This window comes from Planococcus citri, chromosome 5 (genome assembly GCF_950023065.1).
Source record: "Planococcus citri chromosome 5, ihPlaCitr1.1, whole genome shotgun sequence".
In the NCBI taxonomy this organism is placed as follows: Eukaryota; Metazoa; Arthropoda; class Insecta; order Hemiptera; family Pseudococcidae; genus Planococcus; species Planococcus citri.
The window spans coordinates 12,223,476-12,245,509 of record NC_088681.1 but is presented as its reverse complement, the minus strand read 5'-3'; the positions used below and the strand labels follow the sequence as shown (position 1 = coordinate 12,245,509).

Here is a 22,034-nt window from a genome sequence, read left to right as displayed (position 1 = left end):
GTATATTATTTTTACATAATATTTTAATATGTACCTAAGTATGTTATCTGTAAATTGATATGTTATTTTGAGAAAATATACTATACGTTTTTCAATTGAGAAACACTTACAAGAACCTGTTGAATTTCATTTTCACCACAGAATTCGTTTCGACGATCAACACGAATTTGAAATCAAAGTACGGAATATAATTGAAAATCGACGAGATGAACAAAAAATCCAACTAAGGAATTCGTCGGACGAACATCGCAGCTAGTAGAACAACGAAAAATTCAGTTGAGTATTTAATTATTTGCAATACTTCGAAGAACTTTTCACACTATATTTTAGGTACCTACTACCTATGTTGTACAATGTACTTCGTTATATGTACTTACTCTTGGAAAGAATTCGGGCTTTTTGATGATAGACTTTTTGATGATTTTGACAAAAAGCAGGAATTTTAAAAGGTATATTATTCTTTAATATGAAAACCAAACATAATTTTTGCCAACAGCAACTCTATTCTATACAACACATGAAATTAAATTAACGAAATAGAAACAAATTTAAGCGGGTAAGTGTGTGATAACAAGAAAACGTTTCTATTGGCTATGATGAGGCACTCAAGCGTTTTCATTGGCGGCTTCTTATCAGTTATCACACGATTTTTAAAGACTAATATAATTTTTATCTAATAAAATTGTGTGAAAATTCCTGCTTTTTGTCAAAATCATCGGAAAGTCTATCATCAAAAAGCTCGAATTCTTTCCAAGAGTAAGTATAACGAACTACATACCTAAAATAGTGTAAAAAGTTCTTCGAAGTATTGCAAATAATTTAATACTCAACTAATACTCAACTGAATTTTTCGTTGTTCCACTAGCTGCGTTGTTCCTCCGAATTACTTAGTAGGATTTTTTGTTCATCTCCTCGATTCGATTTTCAGTTATATTCCGTACTTTGTGGCAGGCCAAGGCATTAACTAATTCGAGGTGTATCATCGTTCTTCAGCCTTCGGAATGGCTTCGGATTCGTCTAGTAAGCAGAAAGTTTCTCATACAAATAATATCAATATTTTATATTCAAACTAGATATTTATTCAATTTCCTGTGTACATTTTTGTTCAGATGAGTATTCCCCTTCCACATTGTACGTCAGTGATGATAAAAGACTGATGCTTATGGACAAAGACACAATCCGGGATCAATGGGTTGAAGAGAGTAATGCATTACAAAAAGACTATTTCAAATTCACCCAGAACAAATACTTTGTAAACAATTTAGGAATTTTGCCGAAAATTGTAAAATCTCTTCGTACGTTGATTTTTAACCCTACTGGCTGCATGAAAACGGCAACTTCTTATGGAATTGAGAAGTTTTTTTCTATGTTCGTGAAAGAAGATGAACGAAGAAATCTTGAACCAGTTTTCTTAGGAGCTGTTACTAAAGAATTTTATGACAAGTATTCGCATCAGTACATAGTTTTCCGTATGTCTTTCCAATCACTCACATTCATGGGACCAGTGAATACAGCGGAAGACGAAATAAACGGCTATATATTTCGAAAATTCTGTGAATTCTTGGTTTTGCATAAATGGTCATTGGAAACTGAAGAAGAGAAATACTTTTTACGTACGTTTACCATGAATGGGTTATTCTGTGCGATGATGTTATGGCTGAAAAAGAAAACTAACAAACATGTAGTTGTAATATTGGATGAAATCAATTCGCCACTGATGTCTTTATTTGTGAATAATTACGACGCGAGTGAACGTGACACTATATGGAAAATCTATTCCAATATTTTGAACAGATTAAGCACGTGTACATCATCTGTAAAATTTGCGATCGCATTTGGAATCCATGTAGTTAGAATTCTAGATTGGAAAGAGTGGAAGTACGTCAAACTATCAGATTTGGATTACACCAAATATTTTATGTTCGATAAAAACACTGTCGAAAAAATTATCGATAAATATAAAGGCGACGATGGCCTTATATTCAGAAAAACCCACCAAGAAACCATGGACATTATGACCCAGTGCTATGGTGGATATTCCTTCGATTTATATTGCCCCTCATCTGTAGTAAGGTATCTGGAAAACAACGGGGAGAGAAAACTGTATAAATGGCATCGGAGAACCATTGATATAATGGATGTAAAAGAAAGTCGAGTACATCTCGCAGTATTTCTGGATGCTGAAGAACACATTGTAAACTTGAAACCTTCGCTTGATTTGCGTACAGTTGCGCAGAATGGAACCGCTCTGGCCAACTATGTTTATGCCGGACTGTTACGAGTCGAAGTATCGCCATCGGCTTTTCCTGATGGTGATTATAAAGTGTCAGTAGGAAATCTGGAAAACCTGAATATAGTGGGTTATTTCCTAGAGCAGTGTAAAGGAAAATAACGCATCTGAAAAATCGACTCGCATAATACAAGCGTTAACTTCCTTCAACTTCCATCAAAATATTGTTTTGGTGAGCATTTGGAGTAATTTTCATCATTTTAGAATGATATTGATCTGTTTGAAACAGATTTAAAGTCTTTGGAGAGAGTTTTGTTTGCAATGTTTCTCCTAAGAATACCATACCTACCTACCAATACGTACTCATAGATTACATTCTAAGATGTGGTGTAAATATACTACTTTAGAGCTAGATTTTTTCCAATTTTTGTGTTCTGGTTCTAACGAGAAATACAAAGACGAAGAAAAGTGTTTTGCTGCAAAAAAATTTTCATCATTCAAATTTCAAATTCGTGTTGATCTTGGAAACGAATTCTGTGGTGAAAATGAAATTCAACAGGTTCTTTTAAGTTTATTTTCTCAATTGAAAAACGTATAATATATTTTTCTCAAAATAACATATCGATTTACAGATAACATACTTTGGTATGAAAATATTATGTAAAAATAATTAAGAAATACTAGATGTGAATTTTTTATCCAATTCAAAAAGGTAGGGCAGACAGAGCTCATACTTGGTTACTTTTTACATAAATAACCAAAGTTACTAAATTTTGGTTACTTTTAAAAAAATAGTGGTTACTACAGTTACTTTTTTTTAAAAATTATTTCTTGGTTCCTCACAAAAAATTTCATGTAGTCTCATTTTTTCTTATACGAATCCCGAAAGTCACGTTTTCTTCGCAGCAATTGTTGAAAATTGCCAAAAATATAAAAAAGTATCCCTGTTATACTGAAAATTTGCGAAAAAGCGTTACTTTTCAGCCAATAATTGAGAAAAAGTTTTACCTTTTGCTAAAATTTACAAAAATTCTTGCTTTTTGCGAAAATTTGACAAAATATCTTACTTTTTAGCAGAATATATATCACTTTTCCTCAGAAATTGAGCACTCCAAAGTTGAGCTTTCCCCCCCAAAAATCACCAAAACGTCTCGTATTTTAGAAGGAAGCTGCAAAACAGTGCAACTTTTTTGACAGAAAAATTGCGAAAAAAAAATGTTTTCCTCAATAATTATCAAAAGTATTGTATTTTGGAAATTCTCGATACTGGACTCGTTTTTTTCCAAAATTTAAACGCTTTATTCACTAATTCCTAAAAATTTCAAAGTCGTACAATTTCCAAATTAAGTAACTGTCAAAAATTTACTTTTTTTTAAATGACTGAAAAATTAAATCTGTCATAAGGTTTGGTCTCATTGTGAAATTTTAACCCAATTTGATAGGTCGCAAGACTAGTTTTGAAAAAGTAGCTGTGAAGTATGGTGGGGAGGAAAAACTTATACGGGAGGGAGGCCTGCAAAATGAAATCTTTCATCATTTCTGGTTTCAGCGTAAAACTCCAATCTAAATTGATAGGTCACACGACTAGTTTTAAAAATGTTGCTGTAAAGTTGGAGGGGGGGGAGGGGACTAAAATGGGGGAAAGGCTGCAAAATGAAATCTGTCATCATTTTGGGTTTCAGCGTAAAATTCTAATCTAAACTGATAGGTCACACGACCAGTTTTGAAAATGTTGCTGTGAAGTTGGAGGGGGGAGGAGACTATTATAAACCAGGAGAAAGGGCTGCAAAATGAGATCTGTCATCATCTTTGGTTTCAATGTAAAATTTTAACTTAAATTAATAGGTCACACGACTAGTTTTGAAAAAGTAGCTGTGAAGTTTGGTGGGGGAAGGAGACTAAAGCGGGGGAAAGGGATGCAAAATGAAATCTGTCGTCATTTTTGGTTTCAGTCCTAGAAATTTCAAAGTCCTGCATATTCCAAATTAGGTAACTGTCAAAAATTTCCGTTTTTTTTTCGGCCAAAATTCTAATAAGCCCTGCCTTTTGCTAGAACTATTGTAGTAGAAGTCTTGTTTTCTGCAAAAAGTAGCAAAAGATCTTGCCTTTTTCCTAAATATCCTAAAAGTCTCGTTTTTTGCCAAAAATTGCTAAAAGTTGCGATTTTTTTGCAACAAGTTCCAAAAAGTCTGATCCTTTTTCGAAAAATTTGTCCTAATAAATTGTTTTTTTTTTACCAGAAATTGCTAAAAACACTTTCTCTCGCTGAAATCGTTGAAAGTTTTGCTTTTTTGTCTGGAATTGAAAACTTTTCACTTTGTTGTGCCAAATTGACAAAAAAATCTTGATTTTTTCTAACCAAAAAGTTGCAAAATCAATTTTGTGGCGAAAGTTGCAAAAAGACCTGCTTTCTGCTAAACTTGTACAAGTTTCAAAATATAAACAAGAAGAAATGTGTTTTTTGCTGATTTTTTTTTCTGCATTATAATGTTTTGCTTTTAATACCCATGTTTCTTCACTTTTTTGGTTACTTTTAGGTTAGTTTTCCGAGCCTTTTTGGTTACAGGTAAAATGACATGAAACAGACCATATATACAGTATAAAACTTTTGGAACAAAACTACAATTTCAGCACGTGCAGAACAGGGAAACTTTCCAAATTTCATTTGGTGTTTTTGGCGCTTCTTATGTGAGATAAACTTTGAATTTCATTAAAACCCTCCGAATTCAACCATTTTTTCAAACCCCCCCTTCCCCGTTGTAGTATTCCCTCCCCACCAAACTTCACAGCAACATTTTCAAAACTAGTCGTGTGACCTATCAATTTAGATTAGAATTTTACGCTGAAACCAAAACTTATGTCAGATTTTATTTTATATTCCCCTTCTCTGCGTTTTAGTCTCCCCCCTACCCCACCCACCAAACTTCACAGCAACATTTTTAAAACTAGGCGAGTGACCTATCAAATTAGGTTAGAATTTTACACTGAAACTAAAACTTATGGCAGATTTCATTTTGCATGCTTTCCCCTCCGTTTCAGTCTTTCCTCCCCACCAAACTTCCTTGCGACCTATCAAATTAGGTTAGAATTTCACACTGAGACCAAAACTTATGACAGATTTCATTTCATTCCCATTTGACCTATGACTTTAGATTAGAATCTTACGCTGAGACCAAATATGATGACAATTTCATTTATCAGCCTATTCTTTCATTTTAGTCTCCTCTCCCCTCCCCCCACCAAACATTGCACAATTTAATTTTCAAAACTGGTCGTGTGACCTATCAAATTAGATTAAAATTTCACGCTGAGACCAAAAATGATGACAGCTTTTATTTTTCAGTCCTTCCTCCGGTTCTGCAAGTTTTCATATCTTTACTTTATTTTCAAAAGTAGTCGAGTACCCATCAAAGTAGGTCAGAAATTGATCCATAGACCAAAAATTAGCCACCTATCTTCGTTGTAGGTCCACAAACTTACCTAATTCATTTGTACTACAATTATAATACTTACCTATTTGATTCAGTGGATCAGTGGATCAGTGGATGTGAAAAATGATCAAGTTTGCGTTTAAAAATACGACAATTCTCGATTATCGAATTACACCAAAAGATAATGTAATCTAAAGGGTTAAGTGAACTTGCACGCGCTCGCTTTGTTTCCACTATTTCTCCTACATAATTATGCATGTGCAATTGTAATCAGATAAATTACATTTTATCGGTCGATAAATATCACACAAATATAGAAAAAATTTCCGCAGATCTTTACAATTTAATCTACACAATAGTCTCTCTTCAAAGTAGTCGTTTTTTAAAAACTCCATAAAGTAGGTAGTCGCGATATGTTTTCGTCGTCGATGTTCGTGTTCTTGACCGTTGCTCTGGTTTCCTTGACCAGGGCTTCGACTTTGCCAAATGCTGCCTCTTCGTGGAGTAATTCTAAATCTGCAGATGGCCTCAATGTTCGCGTCGAATTAAATATCGCCAGCACCACCGATTGTTTGTACCGAATTCGCGAAGCTACCTTACGTCAAGGCTCTTTTTACCTCAACAATCAACTCGTACCAGCCGAAACCATAAATTCGATGCGATTCAGTCCAGACAAGAACGCAAGTTTTATTGCCGGAGATAGACTCGCTGCGACCGGCTCTGTATCCGTGTACCATAATGATCACAAAGTCAGCACGATTAATTTCCAAACGACCCATGGAAGTGATATTATTACGACTTCAGTTGCCAATGTAGACTCACGTCATACCTGTTTTGCAAAAACTGGTCTCGCTGCAGCTTCCCAGCAATCGCAATCCCAAAGGGATAATGTTCGTTTCGATCAGGCACAGATGCTGAACAAATACATTGATGTGGAATGCCGCGAATTGGATCATTCTTCCTCGACAAGAATTGAGCAAACCGCACAACCCAACCTTTGTATGCCTGATGGTATCGTTTTTCCCAACCCGGGCAGTCGAGAGAAATGTTTCAACATTTGTGTAAGGTTATGCCAAGAGGATTTCATAAACTGTGGATCGTTCAAGAGCTGTGAACGGGTCTCGAATCCAAGCCAGAGCTACAGCCAATCTGCAAATGTTATTACGAGTGGAGTTGAACCAGCCTACGAGGATAGATACAAATGTGTTTGTTCTTTGGAAAACGAGATGGTACCTAATGTATAATCGTTATTTTTTGGGTATGAGGTAGTAGATATGTAGTTTTAATACAGCAACAAAAGAATAATCAATCTCTAGATAGGTAAGTATTTACCTATATAGCTAAGTTTATACCAAAAATAATCGTGAATAAATATATTTATTGCAGTTGTACCTTATTTATTTATTTTTATGACTTCGAACCTTCAACAGAAATAGATTTTTTTTTCAAAAATTTGATTTCATAGACTGAAGAGCGTTTTTTGATTTTTATTCGTAATTTTTTGGAAGTCGAAATTGGAGAGAGAAATCAAAATTTCACCAAACTGTCCTATAATGCTATTTAGATCCATTTTCCGAAGATAATTTGTTCCTGAGAAATTAAACAGAAATACGAGGTTAATTGAAAATAACAAAATGGAAATTATATCAATATGTAGTTCGAAAAATAGTTGAATAATAATTCAAAGTAGAAATTAGGAATGGTAGACCGTACATTTACAGAAATGCGAGCCTTGGGAGCTGAAATATTCGATAACTTTCATCGAAAATTAGGACATCAAGTATCTAAATGAAAACACAAATATCACGTTAAAGGTAACTATCTACGAGTACATCAGATTGTTTGTGAACGATTCGAGCAATAATCGATTCAAGAAGAGGCCATAAATTTGTTCGAGTCGAAATTTTATGAACCCAAAGTACCTCCATTTTTAAAGGGAAACAGTAAGATACCTACGAATAAAGTTGATTAATAGAACAAAAAAAAGTAAAATAGGCAATTTAGCACAAAAAAAACAGGACTTTTTCGACACATACAGAAAACTGAACTTTTCATGGAAGTTTCGGTTGAAAAAGGACTTTTTGATTAACTTTAGCTAAAATCAGAACTTCTACATACTTATTTGGCAATTTTCAAAAAAAAAAGATTTTCTTACATATTTACCGAAAACTAAGTTTTTGACAATTTTTTTTTATCAATTTTTGGGGAAAACAAGAAATTTTTGTGGAAGTCAAGACAGAAAACAGGACTTCTAGACAATTTTTAATACAAAACAGAACTTATTTGATAATTTTTGCAAAAATTGACTCTTTTGGACAATTTTGAAAAAAATGCACTTTTTGATAATTTTGGCAAAAATTGACACATTTTGACAATTTTGACAAAGATGGGCACTTCTTGACAATTTTGACAGAAATAATTGACACTTTTAGACAATTTTGGCAAAAACTGACTCTTTTTGATAATTTTAGCAAAAATTGATGTATTTTGACTACTTTTTAAAAAAATGACACTCATGATAATTTTGGCAAAAATTGACACATTTTGACAATCTTGACAAAAATTAAGTAGGTACCTATTTTTGACAATGACAGTTTTGGAAAAAAATGAAACTTTTTGATAATGTTGACAATAATATTAAGTTGTTTTGACAATTTTTGCAAATTTGAGGACTCAGTGTCAATGCTGGCCAAACTGGATCTTTCATGGGCAAAAACAGGCCCTTTTGAAACTGTTGACACAAGATGTAACTTTTTTACAATTTGAGTTTGACAATTTTGACAGAGATTGACACTTTTTTTTGACAATTTTGACACTTTTTGACAAGTTTTACTTGATAATCTTGACACAAATTGACACCTCGTGATATTTTTGACAAAGATGAACAATTTGACAGAAATTGAAACATTTTGAGAAATTTGACAAAAATTGACACATTTTAACAATTTTTACCAAAATTGACACATTTTGATAATGTTGACCAAAATTGACACATTTTAACAATTTTACCAAAATAGCAACATTTTAACAATTTTACAAAAATAGCACAGTTTGACAATTTTGACAAAAACTTTGAAAAATATTGACACTTTTTGACAACTTTGACAACATTTTTGCAAATTTTGACAGTTTTTAACAATTTTAGTAAAAATTGGTGTATTTTGACTACTTTTTAAAAGAATGACACTTTTTGATAATTTTGGCAAAAATTGACAAATTTTGACAAAAAACTGAACCATTTTGACAATCTTGACAAAAATTAAGTACCTACTTTTAACAATGACAATTTTGGAAAAAATTGCACTTTTTGATAATTTTGGCAAAAATTGACAAATTTTGACAACTTTGACAAAAATTGACACATTTTGACAATTTTGGCAAAAATTGACACATTTTGACAATTTTGGCAAAAATTGACACATTTTGACAATTTTGGCAGAAATAATTGACACTTTTAGACAATTTTGGCAAAAACTGACTCTTTTTGACAATTTTAGCAAAAATTTGTGTATTTTGACTACTTTTTTAAAAAATGACACTTTTTGATAATTTTGGCAAAAATTGACACATTTTGACAATTTTGACAAAAAACTGAACCATTTTGACAATCTTGACAAAAATTAAGTACCTACTTTTGACAATGACAATTTTGGAAAAAAATTGCACTTTTTGATAATTTTGGCAAAAATTGACACATTTTGACAACTTTGACAAAAATTGACACATTTTGACAATTTTGGCAAAAATTGACACATTTTGACAATTTTGGCAGAAATAATTGACACTTTTAGACAATTTTGGCAAAAACTGACTCTTTTTGACAATTTTAGCAAAAATTTGTGTATTTTGACTACTTTTTTAAAAAATGACACTTTTTGATAATTTTGGCAAAAATTGACACATTTTGACAATTTTGACAAAAAACTGAACCATTTTGACAATTTTGACAAAAAATTAAGTAGGTATCTACCTATTTTTGACAATGACAGTTTTGGAAAAAAATAAAACTTTTTAATAATTTTGGCAAAAATTGACACATTTTGACAACTTTGACAAAAATTGACACATTTTGACAATTTTGGCAAAAATGATTGACACATTTTGACAATTTTGGCAAAAATTGACGCATTTTGACAATTTTGGCAAAAATGATTGACACTTTTAGACAATTTTGGCAAAAACTGACTCTTTTTGACAATTTTAGCAAAAATTTGTGTATTGAGAGAGGGCAGATTGGCCCCACTGCCGTAAGGTAGTGCTTATGTTATGAACCCCTTATATTGAAAATATTGGTAACGTCTGAACTACTTTAGGAAATAGGCTAAGTACAAATATATACGCGACATACTCGCGCATACAAGGCGGCACCCTTCTCTAATTAAGAAGGGTCGCGAGCCTTTGACGTTTATGGCCCAAGATAGGGATTTTGGACATAAATAACTAAAATCACATAAATTCTTCAATTTATGTAAAAGTATTTGTACTTAGCAAGTGCGCTATTGGTCCCCCCCAATTAGGGGTGGAGATTAAGACAAAAGTAGCGTCTTTATAATAATGATTTCTACTCTTAAGAAATCACTAGTGTTTCGGCAATTCGCGATAGTCGGTTCATTCGTCGATGTTGATTATATTTACGTCATGGAAGCGCCCCAGTTGAGGGGAGTCCATGGCGAAGACTTTTCGATTTACACCATTCCGCGCATGGTTAATACTACTGTGAATTCTAGATTAATCGATCCTCAATCGATTAATAACATGAGCCTTTTTGGTGTTGGAGGATTTATCCGGAAATCACTCCAATTCGCAAAGTTTAAAGTGATACCTCGTTTAGTTAAGTGTCATCAAGCCTACAGTATTGGACAGGCCAAGATAAGCGATGACAAACGTGTACAGTTTGAAGTAAGTGGTGGAAACGCCAACTGAAATAATTATAGTGCATAATATTAATCTTTTCTCGTGGAGATATGGACCATGGTGTTGCCTCCACGATGACTAAACTAAAATGCTTCATTCTCGTGTAAATATTATATGAATATATTCTTCTCCTATTCTATGTCTTCTGTTGTCGACTAGGATAAAATCTACTTGATAGATTATTGTCAGTTTTGGTTGACTTGTGTCACTGTGTGACCTGGTCATATTATGAAGAAATTCGTTAGGTCATACTGTCTCACTAAATTTATAGACTGCTTTGTATGCCAATGAATTTATGTAAAAAGTGTAAATATACGTAGTAAGTAAAACAGAATTCGTATTTATTGCGTATATTCTTCAAATGATGTATAGAGCGATCAGGCAAACTACGCCCTTCTGAGCTATCTAGGTATTCGAAAGTATTCCCCGCCTAAGGAATATTTCTAATCTTTCCCCCACTAATAGTCATTCTAAAGTGAACTATAACTAGTAGTCCTGCTTGGTCCCACTATATCAGTATTTTGACTACTTTTTTAAAAAATGACACTTTTTGATAATTTTGGCAGAAATTGACACATTTTGACAATTTTGACAAAAAACTGAACCATTTTGACAATTTTGACAAAAATTAAGTAGGTATCTACCTATTTTTGACAATGATAGTTTTGGAAAAAAATGAAACTTTTTGATAATGTTAACAATAATTATCAAGTTGTTTTAACAATTTTTGCAAATTTTGGCAATTTTTGACAATTTTAGCAAAATTGGCATATTTTGACTGCTTTTTTAAAAAATAACACTTTTTGATAATTTTGGCCAAAATTGACATATTTTAACATTTTTGACCAAAAACACGCAACATTTAAACAGTTTTGACAATAATTGCACATTTTGACAATTTTAACAAAAATTTTGCAAATATTGACACTTTTTGACAATTTTGACAAAAACTGACACTTTTTGATAAGTTTGGCAAAAATTGACACATTTAGACAATTTTTCAAAATTTTTGCAAAAATTTGACACTTTTTGACAATTTGAACAAAATTGCACTTTTTGATAGTTTTGGCAAAAATTGACACTTGAGACAATGTTGACAAATATTGACCCTTTTTGACAATTTTAGCAAAAATTATTGACACTTTTTGAGAATTTTTTAACAAATTGACACTTTTGACATTTTAAAAAAAATTCAGCACTAAATAATTTTATCAAAAATTGCCACTTAAGAGTAAATCTGACAGTATGTTGACAAAAAAAGTAAGTTTTTTTGACAATATCTATTTCACATAAAATAGATTTTTTTTAGAATTTTTGCAAATGAACGACTTTTGGACAATTTTGACATAAATTATGAATTATTTTGACGGGGTCATAATATGACATTACATATGTAGAAATTTTGGCAAAAATCAAGACTTTTTAATTTTTTATGAATTTTGGCAAAAGATGAAACGTTCTGGAAATGTTGACAAATTTTTGCATAAAATAAAATCTTTTTTTAGAATTTGAGAAAATGAACGACCTTTGGACAATTTTGGCAAAAAATTAGGAATCACTTTGACAAAATATGAAATTACCCAAAAATGTTGACAAAAATTAGAACGTGTTGATGAATGTTTGCATAAAATTAAATATTTTTTCAGAATTCGAGCAAATGAACAACCGTTTGACAATTTTTGCAAAAATCAGGAATTTTTACAATTTTAGCCAAAGTATGAAACTTTTCAAAAATTTTGGAAAAAATGGAGACTTGTCAACAATTTTGGCAAAAGAAGAAACTTTTTTACAATTTGAGTAAAAAAGGAACTTTTTAACAATTTTGACAAAAATTGAGTCTTTTTGACCAATTTTGAGATAAAATCGAATTTTTCTTAGGATTGGGGTTAATGAACATTTTTTGGACAATTTTTGACAAAAAATATGAGTTATTTTGACAAAATATGAAACTTTTAAAAAATTTAGGCAAAAATTGAGTCTTTTTGACAGTATTGGAATTAGATGAATTTTCTCAAAATGTTGCCAAAAATTAGAACTTGTTGACAAATTTTGACATAGAATAGTTTTTTTTTTTTTTTTTTTTAGAATTTGGGCAAATGAATAACTTTTGGACAACTTTAGCCAAAATTAGGAATTTGGACAATTTTGGCAAAATATGAAACGTTCTGAACATTTCAAAAATGGTTATTTTTTCTGCATTTTTGCCAAAAACTGAATATCGATTTTTCACCTAGGTAATAATGAAATGTAAGTTAGGTAATAATTACCCGGAAATTAAATGAGATATTTTCTTATTTTAGATCAGCTAGATGCGATTGTTTTTCAAACGAAGGGCGTCGGAGTGACCCTTTGATTAGGTAAATTATTGCAATGTATCTACCGTGCGATTTCTCGTGAAAACAATAAGTATAGGTACCTACTACCTACCTAGTTTAAAGGGTCATGATCTTACACGTGCTCGTTTTATAATTGATGTATCTCGATTTAAATGTCGATGTGTATCTTAATTACCTAAGGAAAAAATACATTTTATTCGTTATCAAAACATATATAAAAGATGTCTTTCCCTCAGATCTTTACCATTTTATCACTTTGCGGTCGTTTAGTCAAGCAATCAGTATGTTTTCGCCGTCGATGTTCGTGTTCTTAGCCACTGCTCTGGTTTCTTTCACCAGCTGGGCAGTGGATGTTGAGTCTAAAGCAGTAGATGGACTTGATTCGAGTACGCGGGTCAAATTGAACTTCATTAGTACTACCGATTGTCTATACCGTATTCGCGAAGCCAGCTTACAACGTGGTTCTTTCTACATCAATGATAAATCTGTACCAGTCGATACCATCAACTCGATTGAATTCGGTCCAAACACCGCCGCTAGTTTCATGGCCGGAGATGCACTCGCTGTAAACGGATCCCTATCCGTGTACCATAACGATATGGAAATCGGTAAACTTTATTTCCAAGGAGTAACCGGAAGTGATATTTTCTGGCCTTCGACTGAAAATGGACAAATGCGTCATTCCTGTACTGTAAAATCTCGCCTCGGTGCAGCTTCATCCCAATCCCAATGGGATAATGTTCGTTTCGATCAAGCGATGAGCAAAACCATCGATTTGGAATGCCGCGAAGTGGATTCTTCTTTGACCTTGAACGATGCTGATTCTGTCAACACTGCTGAAGTCGCAGCGCTTTTCAATTGTAAAGCTCACGGTACCATTTATTACACAAAACTGGGATGTAAAACCTTCTGTCCGGTCAAATGCAACATCCATTGGTTCGCCTGCCGGTCCTATAAGAAATGTGAAAAGGTGAAATCGACTCTAAGCCTGCCTGCAAATGTTACGAATGGTACACCGACGCCCATTCTTTTTGGCCATAACTACAAATGCCATTGTAAGTGCGGAGGTGAAGACGATGAGTAATCTGTCGTCATTATTTTTGTATGAAAATTTACCCATAAAATAATTGAATAGAACACTACGTTTATTTTATTAAATAATCGTCAATATAGGTTGGTTAATTATAGTTTTAATTGTACTTTGATTATCATTGTAGCAGTTTTCAACGAAAAACAATCGAACTTTGTAGATATTTTAGTTTAAATAGGTATCAGAAATAATCCCACATTTATATTTAGGCCAAATACATCTACCTATCTGCAGTTGCATTCACTCATTTTTGTTTCTTTCCAACGAGGAATAAATAAAACAAAACATAACTTCCTAATTTTTATTGAATTTCAAAGTCGTACCCCCTCCCCTCCGATATAACAAGTTTTGACCTTTCTAACAGTTTTCAGGAAATTGCGAAGTTCTGTCTGCAATTCTTTTTGAGAACCTTGTATGGATGAAAGGATTGATTGTAAATCACTGTCGCCCTGAAAATGCAATAAGTTAAAAGGGGACAATCCAGATAATATATTTTGAACTTGAAATGTAATCAAGAAACAAAATTTTTGAATAGAAAATATCCTTACTTGGGTCAGATCATGGTGTTCAATTTGAGAATCAGTTACATTTCGTGAAGCTGTTGTTTTGGAAGGTCCCTCACTCGCCTGTGTAACCTGAAGATCAGAAATACAATAGATAAATATACGAGTAGAAATTAAACTGTTATGTCAACTAACATCATAGAAATCATACCATCTTGGCATAGCGTATAATCCGTATGACATGGCCCTGGATGCTTATTCCAAATTTCTCCAAATCGCAACCAAATTCCTTAAAACTGGTCAACATACCTAGTGTCATACCACTATCCGACAGCCGTGTAGCGTAGGAATCAACACAATCACTGCTAATCTTGGCCTTTCGCAGGAAATCAGCCCAGTACTTGTAATTGTACTGTTGCTAAAAATTGAAAATACGATTACAAAAATTTACAATAGGTGAGAGTTTCGTTTAATGTAATGTACTATTACGTCTTGCATCGCTTCAAAACTGCCACCATGAGCAACAGCAGTTATAAATTTATACCATTCACCACGCTCTGTGGACCAGCAGTAACCAATTATCTCATTACTACTCGTACCACGAACTATTTTCATTTCACCCTCTTTAGTACCCGGTTGCTCGAGAGATTCAACTCCAACAATACTACTGAAAAACAGATTCATTTAATATGATAAAACAGGTGAAAGCTTACAATGAGATTATACATGTAAATAGTACTTACTCAGGTACATTGATCGCACTGAGTTGTTTTTCAGCAGTTTGAGTCATAGAGGCAGAGGCTACATCATTCTCAAACGATTTGAGTATCTCTTCATTATTTTGCATGTCACCCATCATCTTTGGATAATATTCTATTTCAAAAGTTCTTCTAGTTTACAGTTGCTGAAAGTGATCAAAAGTGATTCTCATCACCTTAAATCAAATCACAAGAATGTAAACAAAAGAGCGGCATAGATATGAACCCTAAACTGGATCGACTGCTCGTGAAGCAAAAATTCTTCACCTCTGGAGAAATTTGACCAATCAGAGTTTTCACCTCCCGGCAACTGACCAATTAGAGCCTTCACTTCCCGGACACGTGGTCTACGCGATCTGGGATTGGTTGATTTTTTTGCTTCACTTTTTCCTGTACTTTTTAAATGTAAGCAGCCGATCCAGTTTAGGGTTCATATCTATGCAGAGCGGCAACGTCTTAAAAACCATACGATGTAGTCCTATGCCATACTTCATACTTTTAATTATTCTTTATTTTTCTCGGAACTGAAGGGGTTTAGGAAAATTTTTGTCTGAACATAAATTGAAGAGGATAAAATTTCCTATCGATTGGTATATTTTTTCGAGTTTTGTACAGAAATGGCGATTTTTTAAACATTTTTATGGACAGATTTTTTAAAATGTCAACTTTAAATTGAAATTACGCAAAATTTTGAGTGGACACATAGGTGCTTCAATATACCAAAATGTTCAGAATTTCTATTTCAGCACCTTTCAAATGGTTTTTTTTTCACCGAAAGCGCTAGCATTTACCGTTCAAAATCTTGAGGAATATTCACCTGGTTGTAGGATTCCAACTTATTTTGATAGGTCACGAGATACATACATTTTCAAAAATTCCAAAAATCATAACCCAATGGTTTATGGTTTGAGTTTGAGCTCAAAATTCTTCAAACATGGTCAAAAAAGTTCTGACTAGAATTTTTGATTTTCCACCTAATTTTAAGACCATTTTGATAGGTCGCATGACACCTTTTTCAGAAATCCCTGAAATAATGATCCAATTTTGCGATCAAAATTCTTTAAAAGTGCCCAAAAAACATTTTTTGTGAAAATATTTGAATTTCTCGCTAAATTTTAACCCATTTTGATAGATCGCGAGGCATAAGTATTTACAAAAATTCCAAAAATCACGAACCAATTTTGGGGTCAAAGTTTTTCAAAAATGCTCAAAACACATGTTTTTGTAATTATTTGATTTTCTCGCAAAATTTTAACCCATTTTGGTTTGGTCACAACATCACTTTTGAACCTAATTTGTAAACAGCTTATTTCTAAGTGATACTTGAAGAGAGGGGGGGGGGGGTGAATTTGAAACTCAACTGCGCCCTACTCTGACAGTCATTTTTTGCGAATTTTGATTTAATGGGCTCTTTGTACAACGAATATGGTTGGGGTCGGGGGGGGGAGGGCGTAAAATGCTGTACAAAAACGTACTTTTGAATCAAAATTTTGGAAATGTTTCCAAAGGAGAATTCGGTTATTTTATTTAAAACTCGTGACTTATTTTGAATTTTTGAAGCCTCCTGCAAGTGGATTTTCGAATTACCGAAACAAGAACTAAGGCCAAAAATGTTCAAAAATCGTTTCTACTGATTCAAATAAACTCGATCATTTTAATCGCTCATTTTCAGAACTGGAAAATCATGATTTCTGAAAATGATGCCGTGTCACATATCAAAAAGAGTAGATATAAATTCCGGTTTAAAATCGAAGTTTTTAACAAAAAATTTTTTGAGCACTTTTGAAAAATATTGAGCTTAAAATTGGGTTGATTGGCAGCAGCGGGGAAGAAGGCGATGAAAATTATAGTCATCTGTTTATTAACTTGCAAACTATTTTTTTTTTTCAAAGTTTGTCTCTATTTCTGGAAGCGTTTTACTCGTAGGTAAATACTTATTGGTTTGTTTGTCACCATATTGTGTAAAAGTCTTCCACAAAGCATTGAAATAATTGATTCGCAAAAATGCCTGAGAAAATTTTCGATAGAAACTTTATTTTCTCCTGAAAATATAACCATGTACTCAGGTACGTACATATGTTGATAGGCCACGAGGCCCATATTTTCAAAAATATCAAAAGTAATACATACCTAATACAAATTGGACTGAAAATCCTTCAAAAACGCTCAAAAAAAGTTCCAACGAGAATTTTACATCTTCTGCTGAAATTTATACTCATTTTGATAGATTGCATGACTCAATATTGGGGTCAAAATCATTCAAAAATGCTCAAAAAACATGTACGTGGAAATATTTGATTTTCTCGTGAAATTTTAACCTATTTTGATAGGTCACGAGGTATATTTCGATAATATGTTTAAAGTTCAAAATTCCTTAAAAGTGGCCAAAAAAAATTTGACTGAAATTTTTAATTTCCTGCCCAATTTTAGACCCATTTTGATGGATTGCATGACATCTTTCTCTGAAATCCCAGAAAAAATTACCCAATTTTGAGCTCAAAATTCTTCAGAAATGCTCAAAAACACGTTTGTGTAAATATTTGATTTTATCGCAAAATTTGAACTTATTTCGATAGGTTGTGAGGCACATTTTCAAAAATTCCAAAAATCACGAATCAATTTTGAAGTCAAAAGTTCTTCAAAAATGCTAAAAAAATATTTTCGCGGAAGTACTCGTATTTGAATTTTTTGCACAATTTCAACTTATTTGATAGGTTGCAACATCACTTTTGAATAATTCTGAATCAGCTCATTTCTACTAAAAATTGTGGGGGGAGGATCACCGGTCAGGGAGCTATTTTGAAACTCGAATACGCCCTACTGTTCCAGTTATTTTTTGTGAACTTTGATTCAATTGGCTCCTTTATACCATAGATATGATTTTTTAAGACGTACTTTGGAATGAAAATTTTGAAAATTCTTCCAAAGGGGAGTAAAATTATTTGAGAACCCCTTTACTTATTTAAATCCTCCAGCGAACGGAGTTTCGAATTACCAAAACAGCAGCCATAATGGATGGCACAAAATTTTCAAAAAATGTTTCATTACTGATTCAAATTTTAAAACTCGATCATTTTAATCGCTCATTTTCAGAATTGTAAAATCGAAAAATCATCTGGAGGCTTTGGAACAATCCGAACTCGTGCCAACAACCAACATTAATCAACTAGTGGTTGAAAGTTGTAAACCGAGAGTGTTTTATTCCACATCATAATCGATATCAAATTTTGAGTTTTTTGTAGGAAATGAGTCCAATTTGTAACTTAGATTTATGTTAAAAAATTTAAGAATGAAATTCAGCACCTTAATTTTAAAAACTCTACTTTTTGAACAAACGTTTCGAGTTCAGAAACTTTTCAGACAGGTAAGTTGATCTTAATTTTTTAGTTTTAGAAGAAAGCGAGCGAAGATGCATGTGAGGACCTGTCTTTCGATATGCCTAGCTACAATCTAATTGAAATTCGGTACCTCCAAATCAATACAATCAGATCAGCAGTCATCAAAGATAATAAATACCTACCTCTGGAGCTAACCCCCCCTCCCCAAATCAGTTTTTAGTCAAATGCCAACTTTTGAGTGAAACGAGCTCAGTGATCATTTCATCTCCTCTCCAATACCTATCAAATGATCCATCGATCAACTCCCTAGCCGCAAGGGGGTGGCGCTACGACCCCACAAAGTGACGTGATTTTTATGACTTGGGACTTGAAATCTGTTCTAATTGATCAAATAAAGTCAAACTTGGGGAATGGGATTCTTTTGGGAGCTAGAGTTGATCTCTGGAATGGAGAGGGTCAAAGTTGAAAATTTCAGAAAGGTTCTTTTTTTGAAGGGGTATAATATGGCTCCAAATGGATAAAAACGGTCCAAAATCATACCATTGGCGAGTGCCACCATTGTAATCAACATATCCAAATTTCAGCTCCCTATGTCATTCTCACACCTTTTAAGGTTGGAAAACCCTGAAATTTAGGGGTAAAATAAGTGGTTTTCCACCTTCATTCCGCCTTAAATGGGGTGGGGATGACATAGGAAGGTGAAATTTGAGCATGTTGATTACAATGGGGGTACTGACCAATGGTATGATTTTGGACTCTTTTCATCCATTTGGAGCGAAAAGGTTAGGAGGACGTAGCCCATATCGAACAAGTACAGCTTTTGAATCTGAATTCAAACAAAGCAGGAATATTTAAGTACATACTAAAATAAATTATTCGTATTACTGGAAATGACACGAAATAACTTAAAAGTAGAAGCGAAAAAAAATGTTACACTTTAAGCTGTACAAAACGTTTCTATAGAGAAGTTTTACCTTATGCTTCGCTTGGAGATTTATCTTCCACTGTATTCGGATGTCACAGGTCACAGATCCAGTGCTTCCACTGAATAATGAAGGAGCTGATTGAAATTACAATATCGATGGTGTCGAACTGCCGATCTGATAGTGAGTTCGTGGGACCTGCTTTCTGTAAATTTCATAAATGACGTCGTAGTTGGGTTGTTGAGAGAGAAAACAAATGTTTGGCATGTACACATCTGTCAGCCAAATGCAGTCACTGTTTTATCAATTTCACAGGATGTTGGCTGGTTTTAGTTGCATGAGCTCCAGCCATCTGGTCCCAGATGGCGACATATGGAATAATAATTGTGACCGGTATTCGATTCGGTGAGAAATTTTTGTGCCTAAACAAACAATACATGTTCACGTAAATGCGATAAAGGTTTTGTTTTACAAACACATCGATCAAGGTATGTAGATTATGTATTGATTTACCTTTCTATACAAACTTGAAATGCGAGTAGCTGCATACTTTCATACTTTCATAGGGCACCGAACTCAGGGCCGGCACTTTTTCATTTTCCCGCCCGGTGCAAACTCTTACATGTTCATGATTTGGTGAAAAGTGTAGATCACTTTTTGTAGGAGGGGGGGGGGTGAACAAAAAGCACAAAAATCTCGAATTAGCTGTGATGAAAGAAAAGGAGGTGAGATTGCAGCAGTACAACTGCATTTTTTCTACAAACACAGAGCATGGAAAGAAAACTGAAAATGTTTCAATTGTTTTGATTTTTCAAATTCTGATATGAATTGAACAAAACTTCGAATTGAACTTCAGAATTTTTTTTAAGCTGAAAAAAATCGATTGATTCCTTAATTTTTAATTAATTTTCAAAAGATCTGAAAATGATCAGGTTTTTGGAAACATATTCCATACATATTCTGGATCATTAATCAAGTGTTTTTTTGTTTTCTTTTTTTTTATGAAGTTTTTTTCCACTTTGGAATTATTTAATACAAAATGTAGCTTCAAACTCCCCATCTTCCAAAATTAGTTTTTGAGATCGGCCCAATTTTTTCACAACTTTCTCAAGTATGCATGAGGAACTTTTCGAAAATATAAAAAATTACATAATAGATTAGATTTTATTCAACAGGTTTTTCCATGTTCGAAAAAATTCAATAGGCAGGAACTCAGGGTCAATTTTCAACAAGAACTGAATGATTTTTAGAAGAAGAGAATGATGAAAACTGGAACTCCGAAAAAATATTGTGATCTACCTTCTCTCGCCATCACTTTAAAAGCGCCAAAATGTTTAAAATTTTATTTTTGAGAAAAAACAAATTTTTGAAAACACTGGGGCATTTAACTACGTAATCAAAAAAGTATAATTCGAATCACCATATCAGTTTTGGGCCTTTTTGAGGGGGAGGGGGTTTGTATTAAAACTTGTGTATTTTTTTTTTACACAAAGGACCTCATTTTCTGATTAATCTCCCACTCCGTAAATTTCATCCCCAATTTTTTGTCAAAATTCAAGATATTATTTTTCTTTTCACCTAATCCTTTACATGACAGAGTAGTCAGCTATGCAATCTATGCAACAGAAATGAAACTTCCATTTTTTTAAAAATTGAAATAATTTTAATTTGAGGGATGAATTTTGATTTGTTTTGAATTTTTTATGCAAGAAATAGGTTTTTTTGGAAATGTTTTGATATTTTTTTTAAAAATTGAAATCTTTTTTAAATTTGAGGGATTTTCATTTGTTTTGAAATTTTTACATATAAAATAGGCTTATTTTTTGAAATTTTCGCCCAGTGCAAGCGCCCGCTTGCACATGGACTTCCGCCGGCCCTGTTTCGTTCGTTATCAATCATCAACCGGTGTTCTTATCAAGAATCATAACGAAAACAAACGTGACAAGCATATTTGATATTACGCTGTTGACGGCGGATGAAGGACACCTAAGGACACCCAACTCAAACACAAAGTTGTGAATTGTGAAAAGTTGGATATGTTTCATGTTTATTTGAATTCAGAATATTCATTGCTCGAAAAACATTCACACTGGAGACTGGACCATGATGCAATTGATGTATGTATTTCGGATATATTATCTGCTTCCTCTGTGTAGCTATTACCATCGAATACCATCGATTTTATATAGAAGAAAGAGAAACGCTTTGCCTCAAACTTCATAAGTATTCTTTACCCCTTGAAATGCATATTTTTCGCTTCTAAGTTATTTCACGTGGTCTCCAATGATTAGAATAATTTGAGAAATCATGTTTTGTTTGAATTCAGATTTGAAAGCAGTAGATACTTGTTCGATATGCGCTACGTGTTTTTGAAATTTTCATACATTCGCACTGGATCATGATGCTATTTATAATTACCTACCTGCATCGATAATGTTTACACAACTAATTCAGCGAAGGATAAAGGATATCGCATCTATAAGGTACCCTTTACCAGTAGATATATTGCCA

General features: G+C 33.1%; 2 protein-coding genes across 4 annotated transcripts; one reads left to right on the top strand and one right to left on the bottom strand.

Moving 5' to 3' along the window:
- Positions 1–650: 650 nt before the first annotated feature.
- LOC135847932 (uncharacterized) lies at positions 651–2,644 on the top strand. The gene is made up of 3 exons (XM_065367675.1): positions 651–756; positions 866–1,020; positions 1,110–2,644. The coding sequence occupies exons 2-3, from the start codon at positions 1,002–1,004 to the stop codon at positions 2,390–2,392; spliced, it is 1,302 nt and encodes a 433-aa protein (XP_065223747.1). The 5' UTR covers positions 651–756; positions 866–1,001; the 3' UTR covers positions 2,393–2,644.
- Positions 2,645–13,884: 11,240 nt separating this feature from the next.
- Positions 13,885–19,746, bottom strand: LOC135847785 (uncharacterized). Of its 3 annotated transcripts, none has more exons than XM_065367495.1 (6): positions 19,575–19,746; positions 15,248–15,438; positions 14,994–15,168; positions 14,716–14,922; positions 14,550–14,636; positions 13,885–14,450 (listed from the first exon to the last, which is right to left on the bottom strand). In XM_065367495.1, exons 2-6 carry the CDS (start codon positions 15,361–15,363, stop codon positions 14,313–14,315), a joined length of 723 nt encoding a protein of 240 aa, XP_065223567.1. In that variant the 5' UTR covers positions 15,364–15,438; positions 19,575–19,746; the 3' UTR covers positions 13,885–14,312. The 3 variants fall into 3 exon arrangements, with proteins under 3 accessions (XP_065223567.1, XP_065223566.1, XP_065223565.1); XM_065367494.1 differs by having other exon boundaries at positions 14,994–15,171; positions 15,248–15,408; positions 19,575–19,741; XM_065367493.1 differs by having other exon boundaries at positions 14,994–15,171; positions 19,575–19,739.
- Positions 19,747–22,034: the final 2,288 nt, after the last annotated feature.

What these genes read in the sequence shown, in the direction of transcription:
- LOC135847785 (XM_065367494.1), bottom strand. Translation starts at nt 15,363, where the DNA reads ATGATGGGTGACATGCAAAATAATGAAGAGATACTCAAATCGTTTGAG. An exon ending in AGTGCGATCAATGTACCTGA is followed by an intron (nt 15,172 to 15,247) that starts GTAAGTACTATT and finishes TCTGTTTTTCAG; the next exon opens with TAGTATTGTTGGAGTTGAAT. An exon ending in GTTTTGAAGCGATGCAAGAC is followed by an intron (nt 14,923 to 14,993) that starts GTAATAGTACAT and finishes TTCAATTTTTAG; the next exon opens with CAACAGTACAATTACAAGTA.